The sequence below is a fragment of the Microtus pennsylvanicus genome, chromosome 4, assembly GCF_037038515.1.
Source record: "Microtus pennsylvanicus isolate mMicPen1 chromosome 4, mMicPen1.hap1, whole genome shotgun sequence".
Lineage (NCBI taxonomy): Eukaryota > Metazoa > Chordata > Mammalia > Rodentia > Cricetidae > Microtus > Microtus pennsylvanicus.
Window position 1 is genome coordinate 18,682,421 of NC_134582.1, and position 19,510 is coordinate 18,701,930.

The 19,510-nt window shown below is 47.8% G+C and overlaps 1 protein-coding gene and 1 non-coding gene across 9 annotated transcripts; both read right to left on the minus strand.

Annotated features, from left to right (window-relative positions):
• Positions 1 to 928: 928 nt before the first annotated feature.
• Prelid3a (PRELI domain containing 3A) lies at positions 929 to 18,139 on the minus strand. Of its 8 annotated transcripts, none has more exons than XR_012910263.1 (8): positions 18,042 to 18,132; positions 8,337 to 8,505; positions 7,529 to 7,618; positions 4,006 to 4,076; positions 3,806 to 3,908; positions 3,468 to 3,524; positions 2,179 to 2,410; positions 929 to 2,084 (listed from the first exon to the last, which is right to left on the minus strand). XR_012910263.1 is itself a non-coding variant. In XM_075968417.1 (7 exons), the coding sequence occupies exons 1-6, from the start codon at positions 18,071 to 18,073 to the stop codon at positions 3,471 to 3,473; spliced, it is 519 nt and encodes a 172-aa protein (XP_075824532.1). In that variant the 5' UTR covers positions 18,074 to 18,139; the 3' UTR covers positions 929 to 2,410; positions 3,468 to 3,470. The 8 variants fall into 8 exon arrangements, 2 of the variants coding, with proteins under 2 accessions (XP_075824532.1, XP_075824533.1); XR_012910261.1 differs by having other exon boundaries at positions 3,413 to 3,524; XR_012910260.1 differs by having other exon boundaries at positions 2,179 to 2,433; positions 3,413 to 3,524.
• Positions 18,140 to 19,380: 1,241 nt separating this feature from the next.
• LOC142849121 (small nucleolar RNA SNORA61) lies at positions 19,381 to 19,510 on the minus strand. Its single transcript, XR_012910523.1, has one exon. It is a non-coding gene; the product is annotated as a small nucleolar RNA SNORA61 (small nucleolar RNA).

The window sequence follows — 19,510 nt, forward strand, 5'->3', positions numbered from 1 at the left end:
TAGGTGGTGGTGGTGGTGCAGACTTTAATCCCAGCACTCGGGAGGCAGAGGCAGGTGGAAACCTGTGAGTTCTAGGTCAGCCTGGTCTACAAAGCGAGTTCCAAGACAGGCTCCAAAGCTACAGAGAACCCATCTCGAAAACTTAACCAAAGAAAAAAAAACAACAACAACAACAAAAAGCAATGACTGCACGACCACACGCCCTAATTTGCATCACCTTGAAACGAGCATTACACACTTCTCAGACTGGTGTGACAGAAGACCCAACAGAAGCAATGTAAGGAGAGAAGTCTCTACCATAGTCCAGAGGAATGCAGTCCACCTGGCTGCAGAAGTGAGGTGGTTTGTGGCACCAATCTGGAAGAAGACAGGAGTACCAATGCTCTACTGACATTCTGTTCCCCCTTCTCTTACGTCTGGGGCCTTTGCCCATGGGACGAATGGTGCTGCCCACAGAGAGGGGAGGTGCCCTCACAAAGACGCTAGAGTGTTTTTATTGCCCTAAGTGTTTCCTACTCCAGTCAAGCTGTCAATCAGCAGTCTGTAACCATCTCAAAGTGGGCAGTGTTAAAGAGCCATTCCCACAGAAAGAAACCTCGGTGTCCCACTGGGACCCAACACTTTACAACGGTGACAGACCCAGTGACTGTGGCAAGAGGCCTTCAGTGGCCTCAGGAGCTACAGGCCAGGTTTTCTGCAGGGACTTTTCAAGACACTGCTGTTCAGGGCTGGAGAGATGGATCAGCGGTTAAGAGCACTGGCCACTCTCCCAGAGGACCGGGGTTCAATTCCTAGCACCCACATAGCGGCTCATAAGTATAACTCCCGTTCCAGGGGATCGGACACCCTCAGACAGACAGGTAAGACAAAAATGAACACTTTAAAAAAAAAGACTCTTGTTTAAAAGTAGAGACAGTCACAAAGATAGTTATGGTATAAACCCAAGTTTAATGAAAGAAGACAAACTTTCATAGGCATAGAAAAATTCTAGGTCTGTAAAAATTGTGATTTGACTGACAGGGAGGGCAGAGGTCTATACCAGTCAGTAGATTCAATACCTCTTTTTTAAACTGCAAGCACGAATTGCCTATACATATATACACGTCTCTATACACATCTTTAGTGTTTTAAACCTTGATTTGATGATGGTAGGAAGCCAGGCACGATGATGCTCACCTGTAATTCTGGTCCTTGAAAGGTGGAAGGGGTTCGAAGTCAGCCTCACATCGAAGGTAAATTGAAGGCCAGATTGAGTTACTTACACTACAAGGAGAGGCCCGGAGGATCTCTGTGAGTTCGAGGCCAACCTGGTCTACAGAGTGAGTTCCTGGTCTACAGCAAGGGCTACACAGAGAAAAAGAAAACGACTACAAAGAAACTCTAAGCCAGGAAAGAAAAGTGAGCTTGGGGGAAGGGTTTCAACCTAGGCCAGGAGCACACAGCCACCACTCAGAGCCAGCAGGACCACGGGAGGTAGAGGAGAGAAGTAGGCTCTTCCTTACATAGCAGCAGGTCCCCAACCTCTCCTGTTAGCCGGTAGAAGCTGAAAAGATGGCAGGGACCTGACAAGGATCCCAGTCGGGGCATGGTGGTGCACACCTGGGATTCCAGCACTTGAGATGCTGAGGCAGGAGTTTCAGGAAAACCCGGGTTCCTAGATCTGTCTCAACAACAACCAAAAAGAGCCAAGTATAGCAGCCCAAGTCTGTAATCCCAGCACTTGGGGAGACGGAAGAAGGAAGATCAGGAGTTCAAGGTCATCTTCAGTTACACAGCCAGTCTGATCTTGAAACTCCCAGTCACCGCTGGAACCTATAGTGGCCTCTGAAGAGCACTCCACACCATTATTTTGGATATGGTACATGATGGAGACCCTGAGGGTCAGAAAGCATCTTCTTGTCCACCTTCTTCACAAAGGCGAGTGGAACACTATAAGGTCATGCGGCCACCAGGAACAGAGGACAGCAGCCAGATCCCTGGGGAAGGTTTGGGGGAAACCTACCCTGGCTTAGCTGGCAGGGCATGAGGAGAGGGGAGCTCTCCTTTGGTGAAGTGACTGGAGTCAGCAGGCAGAGGTGGCGCTCCTGCCAGGGGAAGCAGGCAAAAGCTTAAGACCAGCGCAGGGGCAGTGCAGCCCAGTCCTGTCCCAGCCCAGTGCTGTGGCGGCGCGGTACCTACTGCAGAAGCTGCCAGAGCAGGGCTCCAGACCACGCCCAGGAACCACAGCCTCGCACTGCTGGTGCCGGGACCGATGCTGGACTGGGATACTACGGACAGGGAAGATTCCAGCAGTCCCAGCTCTTGCAGTCTTGACCGGAACCACTTCCGTCCACACTTGCCTTTCCTCTTCCTTGTCCAGCCATTCTTCCTTCTTTCTTTTCTCCTTGACTCTTTTTGGTGCAATATCTGACTGAAGGTGGGGACAGCTTAGCTCTAGTTTACAAAGAAACAGAACCTGAGGACTCACCTCAGGCCTCCCTCCCTCCACACACAGCCCCACACACAGCCCCCACAACAAGCTCAGCTCGGGTTGAGGCTAAGTCCCGTGGCAGGTGTCGGCCTGGGACTCAAGGTAAAGTTCTCTGTCAAACTTTGCTGACTTAGGAACAAGTGAAACTGTCTTAAAGATACCTCAGACCCCACAGATTGTTGGCCGAGGGAAATGTGGGAGCAAACATGCGCATGCGCTGGGAGCGAGGGAGGGAAGCAGACTGTAGCAGTCAGCAGCAGACAGGAAGTAAGGAGGTCCCGTCCTAAAGGGAAGTGGGACTCTTTCTGTGACGCCAAGATGAATGCCAACCAATCAATTGTCACCTTCCTGGGGGCTGAGGAAACCAAGGAACACACGTGCTGCTCCTTAAGGTAAGGGAAATGCTTTTGCCACCACGGGGACACAGCCTTGTAGCAGAACAATGGCTTGAACCAAGCGACTAAATAGGTACAAATTATACAAAGTATTCTTCATAGGAACATGTACAGACCCAGACGGGGAGTGGAGCTCAGAGATAGAGCGCTTACTCAAGTCAGCAGGTGTGAGGTCCCAGGTCCCATTATGCCCCAGCTAATAAAAATGATAACATTTTCAGAAAGTATAAATTTTTCCCAAGACAAAACAAACAAACAAAAAACCCCCAAGATTAAATCTGCCCATAACACTGTGGACCAATTCATGGAGGCTCTTCATCAGCGGTGACCATCCTGAGGAATGTTCAGGAAGCCAGGTACTGAGACCTCAGGGCAGCAAATGCAACACTGCCTTCCTCAGCCTCCAGCTGGTAACTGCTCAGGGATACCCCGGAAAGAAGTCTTGACACAAACCCAGGAAACGAAAGAGGACAGACAACAGGAAGCGGACAAACAAGCGTTCTCTTGTGTACTGCATGCACACAGGTAATGAAAAGCCAGACTGTACCAGGTTAGGAAGTTATGGTGGTTGCCCCCGTGTGTCACCAGGCATGGGTGCAGACCTGTTAGCTTATGGCGCTCTCGGAATGTTCAATTATCCACTCGATGGCAGCCCAGCCCTGCAACAACACAGAAGGACTTCAGTTCTTGCTACGTGCGCCAACCAAGTCACCAGCCTGCGACACAGAGAGACTGGGACGGACTTCACAGCGATAGTAACCGACTGGGACAGGTGCCTTTCCCCTCAGATCCTGGTCAGCCTTTCTGTTCCCACTAGAAAAACACAGGAATGTTGTGACCTTAGGAGCTCAACTACAAAGACCCCAGTTGTCAGGAGAACCAGACAGGTCACCACTTCATTGCCCCCGAGGGCACCAGAGCCCCGTCCTGAGGTATCCACCTTCTTTGCATTGGAGGATATTGTGCTGGCCATTAGACTTTCCAGGTAGCTCCCGAGGCTGATCCCCTTCACGGTAATGATGGCTTCTTGGGTGAGCACAGTCCTGCAGAAGAGTTGAAGAGAGGGGCTGACTGACCCTGGGAAGGAAGCTCTGTCCACCCCTGCTGTTCAGGACCCCATCCCAGGATGAGAAGACTCACTTTTCAGGGTTCTCTGGATGAGGTGTGTACACCAACCTCTCATTCACAGACACCAGATTTGTGAGCGTGATCTTTAAAAACAAAACACACATAAAAAATTAAAAAATAGGCCCAGCAGGTCAGTGGTGGCATACACTTTTAATTCCAGCATTTGGGAGGCAGAGGCAGGTGGATCTCTGTGAGTTTGAGGCCAGCCTGGTCTACAGAGTGAGTTCCAAGACAGCCAAGGGCTACACAGAGAAACCCTGCCTTGAAAAACATATGTATACATACATGCATACATACATATATGCATACACATATCAATTCATAACTGGCTTTAGGTTTTAATTTTCTTGTATTTCTTTCCAAACCATCTACATTTCCAGCTCCAAATCAGCCCTTCCAGCCCCAAATTAGCACTTATGAAAGCCAGAGAAAGGAAATATCCTGTGCACTGTATGCTAGGAACAGCACTGGGTAGCTCCTTCTGATGATAATTTTTCAATATTTTTTTAATTTATTCATTTTATATATATAATGTTCTGCCTGCATGTGTCCCTGCAGACAGAAGTTGGCACCAGATCTTATTACAGGTGGTTGTGAGCCACCATATGGTTGCTGGGAATTGAACTCAGGACCTCTGGAAGAGCAGTCAATGCTCTTAACCGCTGAGCCATCTCTCCAGCCCTCCTTCTGGTGATTATTGATCCCTCTCTCCCCATGGAGGGATCGGCCTTCAAGGCACTCACACACAGCCAAGCCCACCAGCAGCTGTGGGACAGACAATCCACTGGTAGTGTCCATGGCAACAGTAGTGAACTCTCCAGCCCGTGTGCCATGCTGGACTGGGGGTCCTGGCTCTGGACTGCGTGTACTAGAGCTCAGGATCCACGCAGAGGCTTCAGCAGCCTCATCTCCAATCCTTCTTCCTGTCAGCCAGCTGACTTACTGTTGTATTTGTTACTAAAACCTACCTAGGCCAGCAAGATAGCTCAGCAGATAAAGGTGCTTGTCACACAAGCTGAGCAACCCGAGTTTGATCCCTGGAACCCATGTAAGCAGGAAAGGACAGAACTGACTTAAAAATTTTTTAGATTTATTTTATTTTACATGTATGAGTATTTTGCCTGCATGCATGTATATGTACCATGTGGTGCCTGGTACCTGCAGAGGTCAGATGAACTTACTGGATCCCTGGAACTGGAGTTATAGATGGTTGTGAGCCACCATATGGGTGCTGGGAAATGAACCTAGGGCCTTTGCAAGAGCAGTAAGTACTTGTCACTGTTGAACCATCTCCCCAGCCCCTGTATATGCCTTTGTGTGTGGGGGGGGGGGGAGCTTAAGGGTTTCTTTATGTAGTCCTGGCTGTCCTGGAACTCACTCTATAGACCAAGCTGGCCTAAAACCCAGAGGTCTACCTGCCTTCTAAGTGCTTGGACTAAAGGCATGCACCACCACACTTAGCTCTCTCTATATATTTTTAATTAAAGAAGTAAGAGAAAAGGGGAAGTGGCTGTTACATTTTATTCTGTCTACTTATTGCATGTACATGCGCGTAGATGAGCATGCCACAGCACACAAATGAAGATCAAAGGGGAGTCTGGAGGCCGGTTCTCTCCTTCTCCCATGTGTGTTCAGGGGTTGAACTCAGCTCCTACACCTTAGCACCAAGTACTTTTATGCACTAACCATCTCTCCAGCTGGAAAGTAGCTTTGAAAATGACCACTAAGGAGTAGGGGATGTAGTTCAGTGGTAGGGGGCTTACTACTACACATGAGTCCCTGAGTCCCTCAAGCATGGGACAAGCAAAGCAAACAATGGCCACCAACCAGGGTATGATGGCATGGAGCTGGAGCCCCAGGTGAAGCACAGGGACTCTGGAGGCTGAGGCCAGAGAATCACTTGAGCTTAGGAATTTGAGGCTAACCAGGTTAACACAGTGAGACCCTATTTCAAACACCACTGGCAGTATCTCTACTGTAGGAGGCACAGAGAGCCTCGAACTCACAGATAAGCACTAGGGAACCAGGCATGTTAAACACACAGGGTTGTCTCTTCAAAGACAGAGATACATGCCTACTTTCCACCTAGAAGGCTGGCAGTAGACATGGCTGATAGTCTGGTGACTTTTGTGCCATCTGTAAGACCACACCGGATCCTCCTCTTTAGATTAAGCCTGTGTTCTCAGTCTACAGAACCCATCTTTATGGAAGATGCCACTTGTACTTCACAAAGGGCTTCCACGTCGTCGTGTCTTAAGGTTTGTTGTGCACATGGGACCGAGTTAATCATTACCAGAAAACTTTCACCAAATTGTGCTGTGCTTAAATGCGCCTAAAATAAACTACCTGGGGTCCGGCTCTCGGAGTCTGAATCAACACCAGCTACTGAGCGGTGCTGAACTTGCCTCTCATAGACTGTCACTGCGCTGGCCAAGGTGTTCGCAGACACACCCACACCCTGCTGTGATTCAGGACGTGTTCTGGAGGCTATTGGGCTTAATTATGTCTGCTTCTTTTTCTGACTGCTCGCCCACACTTTGTGAAAGTTGTGTGCATGTTTGCCTTAGTCTTATTTGTATTAATATATGAAAATTATACACAGATATGGGCACCATAATGTTCCTATGTAGAGTGACATTATGCAACATTCAAATCAGGGTAGGTAATGACTAATCCCAGGACTAGGAAGGCAGAGACAGGTGGATCTCTGGGAGTTCCAGGCCAGTCTGGTCTACATAGTGAGACCCTGTCTCAAAATACACAATTAAAAGTAAAATTCAAAAGTCAGGGTAAATATATCAGTTTCCTCAAATATTTACAATTTCGTGGTGAAGACATTCCAAATATTTTCTTCCAGTTCTTGTTAGCTGGGCATGGTGTCACACATCTGAAGGACATCTATGCATTCAAGGCCAGCCTGGTATTCATAGGATACTCTAGGCCAGCTAGGGCTACATATTGAGACCCTCTCTTCTTCTTCTCCTTCTTCTTCTTATATATAAAATACACAGTCATCCAGGTGCGCAATAATACATGCAGACTCAGTTCTCTTATCTAGCTGGTTATTGCCCTTTTCTTTCTATTTTATTTGTTTATTTACTTATTTTGAGGAAGGGTCTCACTATGTAGCTGTCTGTCCTGGAACTCACTATGCAGATCAGGCTGGCCTCAAACTGAGCTCTGCCTGGTACACACACCACCACCTCTTCTATATGTTGATTATACTTGAATAAAAAGACTAGAGAAAGGTAGGTGTGGCATAGCCTCAGGACTTCAGAGGCGAGGCAGGGGGATTACAGTAAATTTAAGGCCAACCTGTGATATCCAAAGAGTTCCAGGCTGACCTGGGGTATAGTGAGACCCCTGTCTAAAAGCTTTGCTTTTAAAGATAAAACACCTCTAAATAAATTCAAATCACCTACTAAAAACAAGCCTACCTCGAGCAAAAGGCAAGCAGGAATACAATTTAAGGGACGCATTAGCGCCACCGTCAAGAAACATGTAAGCGCCTTTCTCATCTCAGACCTCTGCTTACATTGGTGGAACACAGCTCCATTGTCCTTGCAGCCGGATCCACGATGGAGCGCTCTTTGATGTATGTCAAGGTCCTGTTGGCTCCCAAAATCTAGGAGACAAAAGAAAGCTACTATAGCGACATGTCCAGTTACTCATCTCTTCACATGAAATGCTCTTTACCTGAGGATATAGCAGTGGGCAGAAGGGTCAAACCCCTGGCAGACATCGGAGAACGGACTTAAGAGTTTAACACTTAATAGTAATCAATGTTCTGACAAATATTAAACCAGGGAACCCCGGGGATCCCAAGAAGGGAGGCTTCTCTGCTGGCAAGATCTCTGAAGGAAAGACTGACTCAGCCTGCAGGATTCTATGTCACAACCTGACATAGGATCCAAGAGTGGCAAATGGCCCACAAGGAGACAGCAGGAGATTCTAGAGCCATGTAAGGATCTGCACTCTGAGTGGCGCGGAAGCCAGCGTGCAACCATGCTGGGCAAAACTGTCCCAGCTGTTAAATTCCCACAGCTCTCCACCCGACCCCACCCCACCCCCATCCCTGGCTCTAAGAGAGAGTGTGTCTACCTGAAGTTCCTCTGTGAAGATCTAACTGAAGCATTACAAAATAGGGGGTTCTAGGCCTTGACAGATGTCACTGAAGAAAGGTCACCCAGCTCACTTATCCCAGAGTGACTAGTGTGCTTCCCAAAAAGCGGAATGGGACCCGTGGACAGCCCAAGGAGAAGACGCAGGACTGCGGGGACCTTGCCCAGTCATTTGTGGCATCCCTTAGCAGTAAGGGCAGACGGCCACGCAGGGAGACTCACCGCTCGCACGAGGCTGGGCAGCCCCCACTCAGTACTGAGCAGGCGCAGACTGTGCAGGCGCCCACAGCCGTCCACGCTGCGCTCCAGCACGTCCACGCCCACCACGCACGGGTTCATCGGGTTTGGGTACTTCCGCATGGCAGCCTTGATCACCGTGTCCCAGGGATGGCTGGCAAGAGAACACAATCAGCAGGGTAAGTGGCCGTGACGCTGAGGATCCGGGGTTCTGTCTGAGCCCGGGTCTCCAGAGGAGCCCCAGGTCCCTGCTGGGCCTATGCAGGGCCATGGAGCTTAGCTCACTTTGGATTTTTCCTCTCCTCCAGCCCACAGGAGGTAGAAGCCTTTTGTGGGGACTTAGCAGCACTGAGACAAGCCTCCTTGTCTGCACCTTGCTGGAAAAACACAGGCGGCTGTCCTTAACGCAGGCTGGACCCTGACTTCCATTTGGGCTTACAGGTAGTGTGGCATATTGGAAAACACCCACGCGTACCCAAGCAGGCTTTTGTTCCTACAGGGTCAGTGCTACCAAGAACCAAGGACAGTTCCCAGCTGATTGAATCTGGGCCATTATCGACTTTATAATGGTACAAATGTGTATCTCTGTCATCGTCTTCCGCTTTCAGAACAGACTAAAAGGACCTCAGAGCCCCTGAAGCTGGAGTTACAGTAGTTGTGAGCGGCCCCTCCAGGGCCCTCTACAAGAGCGGGATATGCTTTTGACTGCTGAGCCATTTCTACAGCAGTTTTTACTAATGAGATACATATATAATTTATTTATTTTTGGTTTTCCAAGACAGGACAGGATTTCTCTGTAGCCTTGGAGCCTGTCCTGGAACTAGCTCTTATAGACCAGGCTGGCCTCAAACTCACAAAGATCCACCTGCCTCTGCCTCCTGAGTGCTGGGATTAAAGGCATGTGCCACCACTGCCCGGCCAACTAATGATATTTTCAACCTGCAATCTGGATTTGACAGAAACACCTGCCCTTTTAAACCTCTAAGTGGTACGTGGCTTGAAGCAATTTAAGTTTGTCCTATGTATGAGCGTTCATGTATGCCTGCGTGAATACTTGTGCACCACGTGTGTGCCTTGTGCCTGAAGAACCTAAAAGAAGTCATCGGATCCATGGAACTGGATTTCCAAGTGCTTGTAAAGCTGCCATGTGGAGGCTGGGAACTGAACTCAGGCCCTCTGCAAGTGCAGTAAGTGCTCTTAACCACTGAGCATCCCAGCCTCACAGTTAGAACTTTTTTTTTCTTGAGTTGAGGTTTCTCTGGAGCTTTGGAGCCTGTCCTGGAACTCACTCTGTAGACCATGCTGGCCTCAAACTCACAGAGATCCACCTGTCTTTGCCTCCTAAGTGCTGCGATTAAAGGCGAGTACCACAACCGCCTGGTATTTTTAACCATTTTGTTTCTTTGTTTTTGTTTTATAACAGTTAAAACTTAAAAAAAAAACACCTTTAATCCCAGCATTTAGGAGGAGAAGAAGCAGGTGGATCTCTGAGTTCCAGGCCACATGTGGTACACAAACATACAGGCACATACAAAACTTAGAGTTGCTTCAAGCGACATACCACTTAGAGGTTTGAATGACGTGACGATGCTCCTGCCAAATCCAGAGTCTGGGATTAAAGGCGTGCACCACCACTGCCTCAAAACATCTTTATTTTCTAAAGATTGTATTTTATGTGTAGTGTTTTATTTGTATGTTTCTATGTGCACCAGGGTGTGCCTTTTGCCCATGGGGGCTAGAAGAGGGCATCGGTCCCCTGGCATTGGAATTATTGGCAGTTGCGAGCTGCCTGGTATCTTTAAAGTGACCAAGTTCAGCCTGGGTTTGGTGGCACACACCTTTATACCAGCAGGGAGGGCATAGGCAGATAGAGCTGAGGTTGAGGCTAACCTGGTCTACAGAACAAGTTCCAGGACAGCCTGGTCTACACAGAGAAACCCTGTCTCAAAAAATAAAAAATAAAGGAATAGATACAGTGGCAAAGTCTAGGCACAAAAGTTAATATTGCATCCCCTGGCTGAAGAAAATGCTAACGTACAGCCAGCATGCAAGCCTGGCAACGCTGGGTGTTGAGAAGGGCGTGGCTGGCCGGAGGCCTGTGAGCGCCTCACGGGAGCATCTAACGGGTCCTTTGCCTGCAGAGGCTGCAAGTGCACAGAGCACTCTCTGCCACGCCGAGGCAGATGAGGAGTTGGACAGAGACCACAGGCGGAGTCCCAGCTACACACCGAAGCGTGGTGCAACTGAGTCAGATCCCAAAGGAAGGGAGGCCTCTGCTGCCACCCATTCTAGAACCATCCCAAGCATCCAGAGTCTGCCTGGAACCACAGAGAGCAGGGGGAAGGTTGGACGCCGGTCTCCATGCTGCATTAGAGTCTTCTAAAGGAAGAGAACTGATAGAGTGTATGTGTGTAATGTATATGAATCATCTTATTATATGTGCTGCATATTATATATTATTTATTGTAAAAACATATTATGATTTATAAATATTATAATAAAAATAGTATAATATATATACAGCTCTCTGTGTGAGCCTTGACTTTATATACACACACCTCAACCAAGGCAATATGTTAAAAAACACTGTTGCAGAGGTAGATAAGAGAATCAAGCTTCAGAAACCCAGAAATCATGGTATTATTTTTCAAGTGCCAGTCCTCCAATTTTTGGAAAATGCGGTTGTTAAGTTTTTATTTTTTATTATTGAGAGAGGGTCTCATATAGGCTCAGCTGGCCTTGAACTTCTGATATAATATAAATAGAATATCTATCATATATAGTACAGTCCCAGTCTGGTGCTGAAGGCCTGGAGGACCCGGAGAGCTGCTGGTCTTCAGGCTCTGCAGGAATCCTAGAGAACTGGTGCTGATGTCAGTGAAGGGTTGCCTTAGCAACAGGAAGGATGAACTTGCCAGCAGGAATGAAAGCAGACAGAATGCAAAGCTTCCTTCTTCCATGTGCTTTGATCTGTGTGGCCATAGGGTGAATCTTCCCGCTTCAAAAACCTCATCATGAAAATCCCACGCAGGTTTACCCAGCAGTTTACACTTGAGTTGATTTGAGATCCAGTGAAATCAACAACCAAGAGCAGTCATCACCTTAGGCAAAGCAGGATGGTAGAAACTGATGCCCAAGATTTGCCTAAATCATCCAGGGAAAAGGCCAGTGGTTGTTGGGGGCTGTGGACCCCCAGACCCTGAATTTCCTGTAATCAACTTGCTATGCTTGCAGCTGCTCTGAGCAAAACAACTTGTTTTCCTGTGTTTGCAGCTGTTCTGAGCACGAGACCCTCTGGCGTTCCTGATGGCCGGGGAGTGGTTTCTGGTGAGTTTGGCTGGGGCATGGCTATCAGTTAAGGATCCCTATATAAGCTGCCCCAGAACACAATAAAGGGGGCATTCTTATTTCAAGGATGACCTATGTCCCCATGTCTCTGTCTCTGTGTATATGTATGTGTGTCAATCTCCAGGCCCCTTGCCTGAGACTTGTGAACTGTACCGTAGTGCGTGGTAGCATGGACGGTCTGAGTGGTGGGAATGCGCGGGAAACCAAGCAAACTGTAAGAGGACCAGTTAGCTCAAGAGACCCACCATGTGCACAGGACTCTGCTCTTGTCCATGTTTGCTTATTTCTAAAAGTTGTAGAGTTAAAGGTTTAGGGTAGGGTGGCTAAGAGGCAGTCACAGGGCCAATAGCTCAGCTATACCCTACCTCCAGCGGGTTCCAGGGTTCTGAAGATCGTGGGTCATCCCCTGGGGGCTCTGGACCCTCTTAGGAGGTGGTTGTCACAGCGTGATTGGGACTTTACAAGCTCTCTCTCTAGTCCTATCAACATTTACAGCGATGGCTCTTAAAGCAGTGGGGGAAAGTGCTGGGCTCTCCCAGCAATGCAGGTCAGGCTCCAAACCACAGCCTGATCACAGCTGCTCACACAGGCACTCAGGGAAACAGCTCAGGATTCTCTTAGGAGTATGTGATGAAATGGCAAAGTGGTTAATTTTATCATCACTTGACCTCTGAGGACTCTCTGACAATCTGCAAGAGAACAGGCTGTGTGCCAGAAATACTTCTGCAGACAAGCCGCTCTCAGGCTGCCCTGGATAGATCAGGCTGTTGTGTGGGGAGCCCACCCCGCTTCCCGCCGCCTCGCTGCCGCTGCCCACCACCCACTGCGTGCCCTTGGGAGGACAATGCACAAACGGTTTGCTCAGACTTGGGGACCTGGCAGATATTTTCTGGGAAGTTAAGGAGTGAGTGAGCCTGTCACTGCTTTGTAAGAAGCTCTCTCTCTCTCTCTCTCTCTCTTTTTTTTTTTTTTTTTTTTTTTTTGGTCAGAGCAGTGAAGGGAAGGTACAAAGACATACTCATTTTTTCCAACTCCCTATCTGGGTGAGGCTGGACTGTATCCACACACCTCAACGGAGGCAATAGATTGCAAAATACAGGACGCAGAGGTGGGTAAGAGAATCAAGCTGCAGAAATCCAGAAATCATGGATATTATTTTTCAAGTACCAGGCCTCCAGTTTTTTGAAAATGCAGCTGTTAAGTTTCTGGTGTTTTTTTTTAATTGTTGAGAGAGGGTCTCAGGGCTGGAGAAATGGCTTAGCAGTTGAGAACACTAACTGCTCTTCCAGAGGTTCTGAGTTCAATTCCCAGCAACCACATGGTGGCTCACAACCATCTACAATGGGATCTGATGTCCTCTTCTGTCATTCAGGCATCCGTGTAAAATAGAGCAGTCATACACATAAATAAAGACAGAGGGTCTTATATGTGCCCAGCTGGCCTTAAACTCCTGAATTTCCTGCCTCACCCTCCCAAATGCTGGGATTACAGGCATGTACCACCACATCAAGTTTATGGTGTTGGGGACTGAAGGCAAGGTTTCACACATTCTAGGGAAGCGTTCTACCATCCTCATCCCGATTTTTACTTTAAATTGTGAACCGGATAGGCTTAACACGAGGTATAGTGGCATATGGCCTATCATTTAAGTACTCAGGAAGTGGATACAGGAGGATCAGAAATTCAAAGTCATCCTCAGCTACATAGCGAGCCAGCCAGGGCAACATGAAACCCTCTGTCAAAAAAAAGGGGGGGGGGTTATTGCTGTTCTTTGCAATGAATTAATATTTTAAAATTTGAACTGAAATTTCTTTTATTTTCTTTGGATTTTCTTGAAACAGGGTTTCTCTGTGTAGCTTTGGAATCTGTCTTGGAACTCACTCTGTAGACCATGCTGGCCTCAAGCTCACAAAGGTCTACCAGCCTCTGCCTCACAAGTGCTGGGATTAAAGGCCACCACCACCTGGCTCAATTGAAATTTCTAATGACAACAGAATTTGTTGGTTGTTTGGGGGATTTTGCGGGGGGGGGGGGGGGGGCTAAGACAGGGTTTCTCTGTGTAACAGTCCTAGCTGTCCTGAAACTAGCTCTTGTAGACCAGGCTAGCCTCGAACTCACAGAGATCCACCTGCTTCTGCCTCACACGTGCTGAGATTAAGGCGTGGACTACCACTTCCCGGCTGGTGTTTGTTTATTTGTTTGTTTGTTTGTTTGTTTTTCGAGACAGGGTTTCTCTGTAGCTTTGGTGCTTGTCCTGGAACTAGCTCTTATAGACCAGGCTGGCCTCGAACTCCCAGAGATCCGCCTGCCTCTGCCTCCCGAGTGCTGGGATTAAAGGCGTGCGCCACCACCGCCCGGCTGGCTGGTTGTTTTTTAAGATAGGGTCTCTGTACATAGCCGAGGTGTGCCTAAAAACCCTCTTTCCTAAGTGATGGGTTACAGTATACATGGCTCTCTGATATTGTAAAAGATATAATCAAGGACTAGAGAGATGGCTCGGTGGTTAACAGCACTAGCTGTGCTTCCAAAGGTCCTGAGTTCAATTCCCAGCACTCACACAGTGGCTCACAACTGCCTATAATGGGATTTGATGTCTATTTCTAGCATACATAAAAAAAACCCCACATAAATAAGTAATTTTTTAAAAAGATACAATCAACATAAACCAAAACTGAGGACCTCAATATTTCCAAGAGTGTAAAGTAGTTCTATGACTGAGCAGCCTAAGACCTGCTGGCTGAAGCGGCCCCTTGGCTAGTCACTCTGACAAATACCCCACAGAAACCGTCCAAAAGAAGGAAAGATTGACTCTGGCTCGTGGTTTTAAAGGCTTCAGTATGGTCACGTGTCTCTGCTGCTCCTGTGCCTGCGATGAGGCAGAACATAACAACAGAGGACAGAGTACAGTGCAAAAGCTCACCTCAAGACAGACAGACAGGAAGCTGGAAGGGATAAGAGAAGGAAGGAGAGGAAAGGTCAAGGCATCATCGTTCAATGACACGCCCAAACCAGGTCCCAACTACTTGGATCCACCATTTCCCATTATCAGTGTATTACACCACTGGTTAGGTCAGAGACCTCAGGCACTAACTGATCTCCTATGGCAGTGGGTTCGCAACCTGTGGGTCATGACCCCTTTGGGGTCTAATGACCCTTTCATAGGGGTCACCTAAGACCATATGCATATCAGATATTTACATTACGATTCATAACAGGTACAAAATTAGTTATAAAGCAGCAATAAAAATAATTTTATGGGGCTGGAGAGATGGCTCAGAGGTTAAGAGCATTGCCTGCTCTTCCAAAGGTCCTGAGTTCAATTCCCAGCAACCACATAGTGGCTCACAACCATCTGTAATGAGGTTTGGTGCCCTCTTCTGGCCTGCAGACACACACACAGACAGAATATTGTATACATAATAAATAAATAAATATAAAAAAATAATAATAATTTTATGATTGAGGGGGCACCACAACATGAGGAATTGTATTAAGGGGTTGCAGCATTAGGAAGGGTGAGAACCACTGTATGGAAAAGCCCTCGCAAACATACCCAGGGGTGTGCCTCACTAATTTCCAGGTGTCTCTCAATCCAGGGTGACAGCCAATATTGATCATCACAGGCAGTAAGTATAGCAGAAACACATGTCCTTTCCATAAGAGACAGGGCAAAGTATAGCATATTCATAAAGTGAGCGATTATACAGCTAGATAATCAAGCTATATGTATTATCAATTTATATCCATAGACATATATCTCAGCTTGGACAGATCTCACAAACACACTCTTGGAAGAAAAAGAAACCGCCAAAAGATCCTTACAAGATGATGTCACTGATTTCTATTTGGGAAAAACAAACCATAGTATTTGGATTTGTACATAAACATACATACATGTAGTCACATGGCTTTTGGCACAAACCTTTGGGATTATGTTCACCAAATTTACCATCTTGGCTGCCTTTTTAAAAATAAAAATAAAAGAGACAAAACTGAAGAGAGGGGAAAGTGGACATTTTCAGCCTATCTGGACAGTTAATTCCTCTCTCCTGCTTTTGCTTAGAAAGCAAGCTAGCTATAGGTTCGTCTCCTCAAGTCCTAGGGCCTATGCTGATGGCCTGCCAGAGGCCAATTGCTGTCCTTACTCTGGAAGGACACCTGCTCTCTGTGTGAGCTTCCTCCCTATGAACAGTGGCAGACACTGGTCAGACACTGGCAGAGTACCTGGGATACAAAACAAAGAACCGACACAAGCTACCACATGGGTGAACCTCAACAAAAAAAAAATGCTTTCCAAAAGAAACCAGACCCAGAACACCACATATTGTATAACTATTTATATAAGATATCCCCCTCCCAATATATGCAGAAACAAATCAGTAGTTCCCCGGGGCAGGAAGAGATCTCAGATACCAAGTTCAATATCTCCTTGGAAGGTAAGAGAAATGTTCTACAGCTGGCACTATGGAGATGACCGCACAGTTGGCAAGAAATAATTTCTGTAAATATAGTAAAAATTACTCAACTATATAACACGTTTAACTCTTTTCTCTTTTCGTGTGTGGCATGCATGAGTGTGAGAGCTACACGTAGGTGCACCAGGCTGACGTAGAGAATCCTTTTTGATCTTCAGTGTTATTCACTGAGGCGGGGGAGTTTTGCTCGCTGGCTTGCTCATCCCCATCTCCGCCTAACCAAGCTGGAATCACAGCCCAGCTGCCGCCCTCTCACTGGCTGATGAGTTCTGGGGATCTGAACCCTGGTCCTCACACTTGCATGGTAAGCATCTCTCCAGGCCAGAACTGTAGAATACACTTTAAAATGGGTATCCTGGGATCAACAACATGACTCAGAGCTAAAGATGCCTGACGTCAGACGTTGAGAACAGACTCTGCCATGTTATCCTGACTGCTACTTGCACACTGTGGCAAACACACCCCACAAATAATGAATTAAATGTAATTTTCAAAATATTAAAAAAGGGCCAACCAGGTAGCATATGCCTTTAATCCCAGCCCTGGGGAAGCAGAGGTAGGTGGATCTCTGAAAGTTTGGGGCCAGCCTGGTCTACATAGCAAGCTGTAGGCCAACTCAAAAAAAAAAAAAAGAATCCCCCAAGAAAAAAAAACCAAAACACACACATACACCACAACATTAAAATGGGTGGTAACACATTAGAGATTACAAAATTACAAAACAATAGAATTAAAAAAAATAAAAGGACAGACTGCAAAAATGGTCAAAAATGCCAGGCGGTGGTGGCGCACGCCTTTAATCCCAGCACTCGGGAGGCAGAGGCAGGCGGATCTCTGTGAGTTCGAGGCCAGCCTGGTCTACAAGAGATAGTTCCAGGACAGGAACCAAAAAGCTACGGAGAAACCCTGTGTCGAAAAATCAAAAAAGAAAAAAAAGTCAAAAATGTCAACACTGTTTTCAGAATCAACATTTCGGGACCCTTAGAGCAGCTCTGAGGGTCCAAGACAATACACTGACTTCCCTGTACTTAACGCCTTTCCTCCCCTCTCTGCATTCAGACAGTAGAAATTATGCCTGAATCTTGGGGGAACCTCCTTCAGAAAGGCTGCAAACTTTACCAAAAGAATACATACCACCCGTTCTACGGTTCCATTTTTAAAGTTTTTTTTCTTCAAGGATGGATTTTGTGGTGGAATACTTTTCTAGGAGGCTTGAAACACTGGGTTCGCATTTCCAGCACCATCAAAAAATAAAAATAAGAAGTTCTGAAGCCAGGCGATACGTTTTTATTAAAATGTTACACTTTAAAAGACAACGGATAACAAATTCTGTTTCAAGCAGTTTTCCCACTCCCCCACCCCCGCCCTCGCCCCTCGCTCAGAACGGAACGGTTCTCTAGAAAGGATGAGAAATTCTCAAGATTCTTTTTTCTTGAAAAGATATTAAAACACTCGATGACAAGGTGGAAGGTGCCCTTGGGTCAGGAGGACACTTGAGGTAGCTCGGAGTTTCTCCGGGGTCTTTGAAGCGTTTGTGTGCACAGGTATTCAGAACCAAATGCCCCAAAAGCCTCCCTCGCATCTAGTCCTCCCCCAGATGGAAGCCCTTCGAGCATCATCTGTAACACCCTCTGCGCAACTCCGGCCGGTTCGCAACACCCCCGCGGCGCAGCTTGCAGTCTGCACGGGCTGGCTGGGGATGGGAATGGGGATGGGGAGGCCTGCGTCTCCCACCTGCCTCCCGCTCCCCTTTCCGTGATCCCGGACTCGGAGTGCCTGCCTCTCCCGGATCCCCGCCCCTTCCCGAGGATGCGCGTGGCTCCGGCCTCGTCCACGCACTCCCCAGCGCAGCCCTCAGCCCGCTCACCCGAACACGTGCTCCGAGCTCCAGATCTTCATCGCCGCAGCCGCAGGCCCTAGGCGCGGGCTCGGCGCTCTGCGGGATGCTGCGCGATGCCGCGAGGGCGGGGCGCCTGCTGGACCGCCTCTTCCATCACGTGGCCGGGGCTGCGGCGGCTAAAAATAGGGACGTGGGAGGCGGGTGGTACCCGGAGCAACGCTGCGGCAGGGACTTGCAAATGGCAGCGCCAGGCTCTTTGAAGCCGTCCAAATTGTTCCTCTGCCCTTTCCAACCACACGGGAATGTTGTGGACAAAGCAGACTGCCAATTCAAAATAAAGAGTCTGGGTATTGAATAAGCTTGAAACCCCAGTGACTGGAAGCGTCACAGGCAGCCCAGTAGAGAGACTACAAGGACAGGTCCCTTGCCCCTAGGAAGCAGAAGCAGCGGGTTCTGCGAATGCTTTCGGGGTAAGCTATATGTGGTGCCGCAGCAAAAGGCTTGAGGACAAAGGCAGACTAGAGTTACCAGTAACTGGAGCGCGGCTCTGGTGGAGCTAATTGCCTTTATGCTGTAACACAAAACAGTTCTCGCCTCAGAGGGAGTAAAAAGACCCAGTTTGTTTTTGAGCCCAATATGAATGATCATGATCCAGGAACAAGGCCTGAGGTTGCCCTGAAGACATGTCTCACCGAGAATGTGGTTACACGAAACTGTTAGTTACAGAACAAAGAAAGTCAGAAATCATGGCCTTTACCAAGAAGCCATAGCGATCAGAGCAAGTTGGGAACTCCGCTATAGGCCTTAGATGACAGCGTTCTTAGCATTTGGTTGGTGAAAAGTCAGTGGTCTGCTGTGGAGTGTACTGTAAAGGTTTTGATAGGCAAAGCTACTTGATCAGACACGTGGGTGGGCGGTCTTCAGAAGGGCTGTATAGAAAGGGCTGTATATAGGGTTGCTGGATGGGTATGGCAGCCCACATGTGATCTAAGCTTACTGGAGGTAGACATAGAATCTAGCGAGCAAGGTGGCTAGCCAAACTAACAACAAGCTACAGTTTAGCAAGAGATTCCATACACATACATACATACGTATCTTCACACACACATGCCCACAAACGTGCCCACACACATGCAGCTATGAGCATGAACACCACGCACACACTAACAAAAAAGAAAGATAAAAAGGGATTAAAACTAGCCTAAGATAATTTGGACTCTAATCCAGTTTGAGGCTGGCCTCAAACTCAAAGAGATCCACTCACTTCTGCCGCCTGAGCGCTGGGATTAAAGGTGTGTGTCGCCACCACCCGGCCACATTTATTTCTGGAGTTCTCAGGTTATCCCATCTGACAGAAAGAGCTAAGGCCTGCTTGAACCTGACCCACAAGCTCTGTACCAAATCACATCTCAGTGACGACAGCTTCATTGTAATCTTCCTGCTTTGCAATCACCAAGACCAGCAACTAGATCTGATGGGAGAGGGAACCGGAGGGT

Bases quoted from the DNA above. Each gene is read 5' to 3' on its own strand.
- Prelid3a (XM_075968417.1), bottom strand. From the start codon at position 18,073: ATGAAGATCTGGAGCTCGGAGCACGTGTTCGG. The intron at 7,619-8,336 runs GTGAGTCTCCCT...TTTGTCTCCTAG, and splicing joins TGCCCAGCCTCGTGCGAGCG to ATTTTGGGAGCCAACAGGAC. The intron at 3,909-4,005 runs GTGAGTCTTCTC...ACTCTTCTGCAG, and splicing joins CATCCAGAGAACCCTGAAAA to GACTGTGCTCACCCAAGAAG.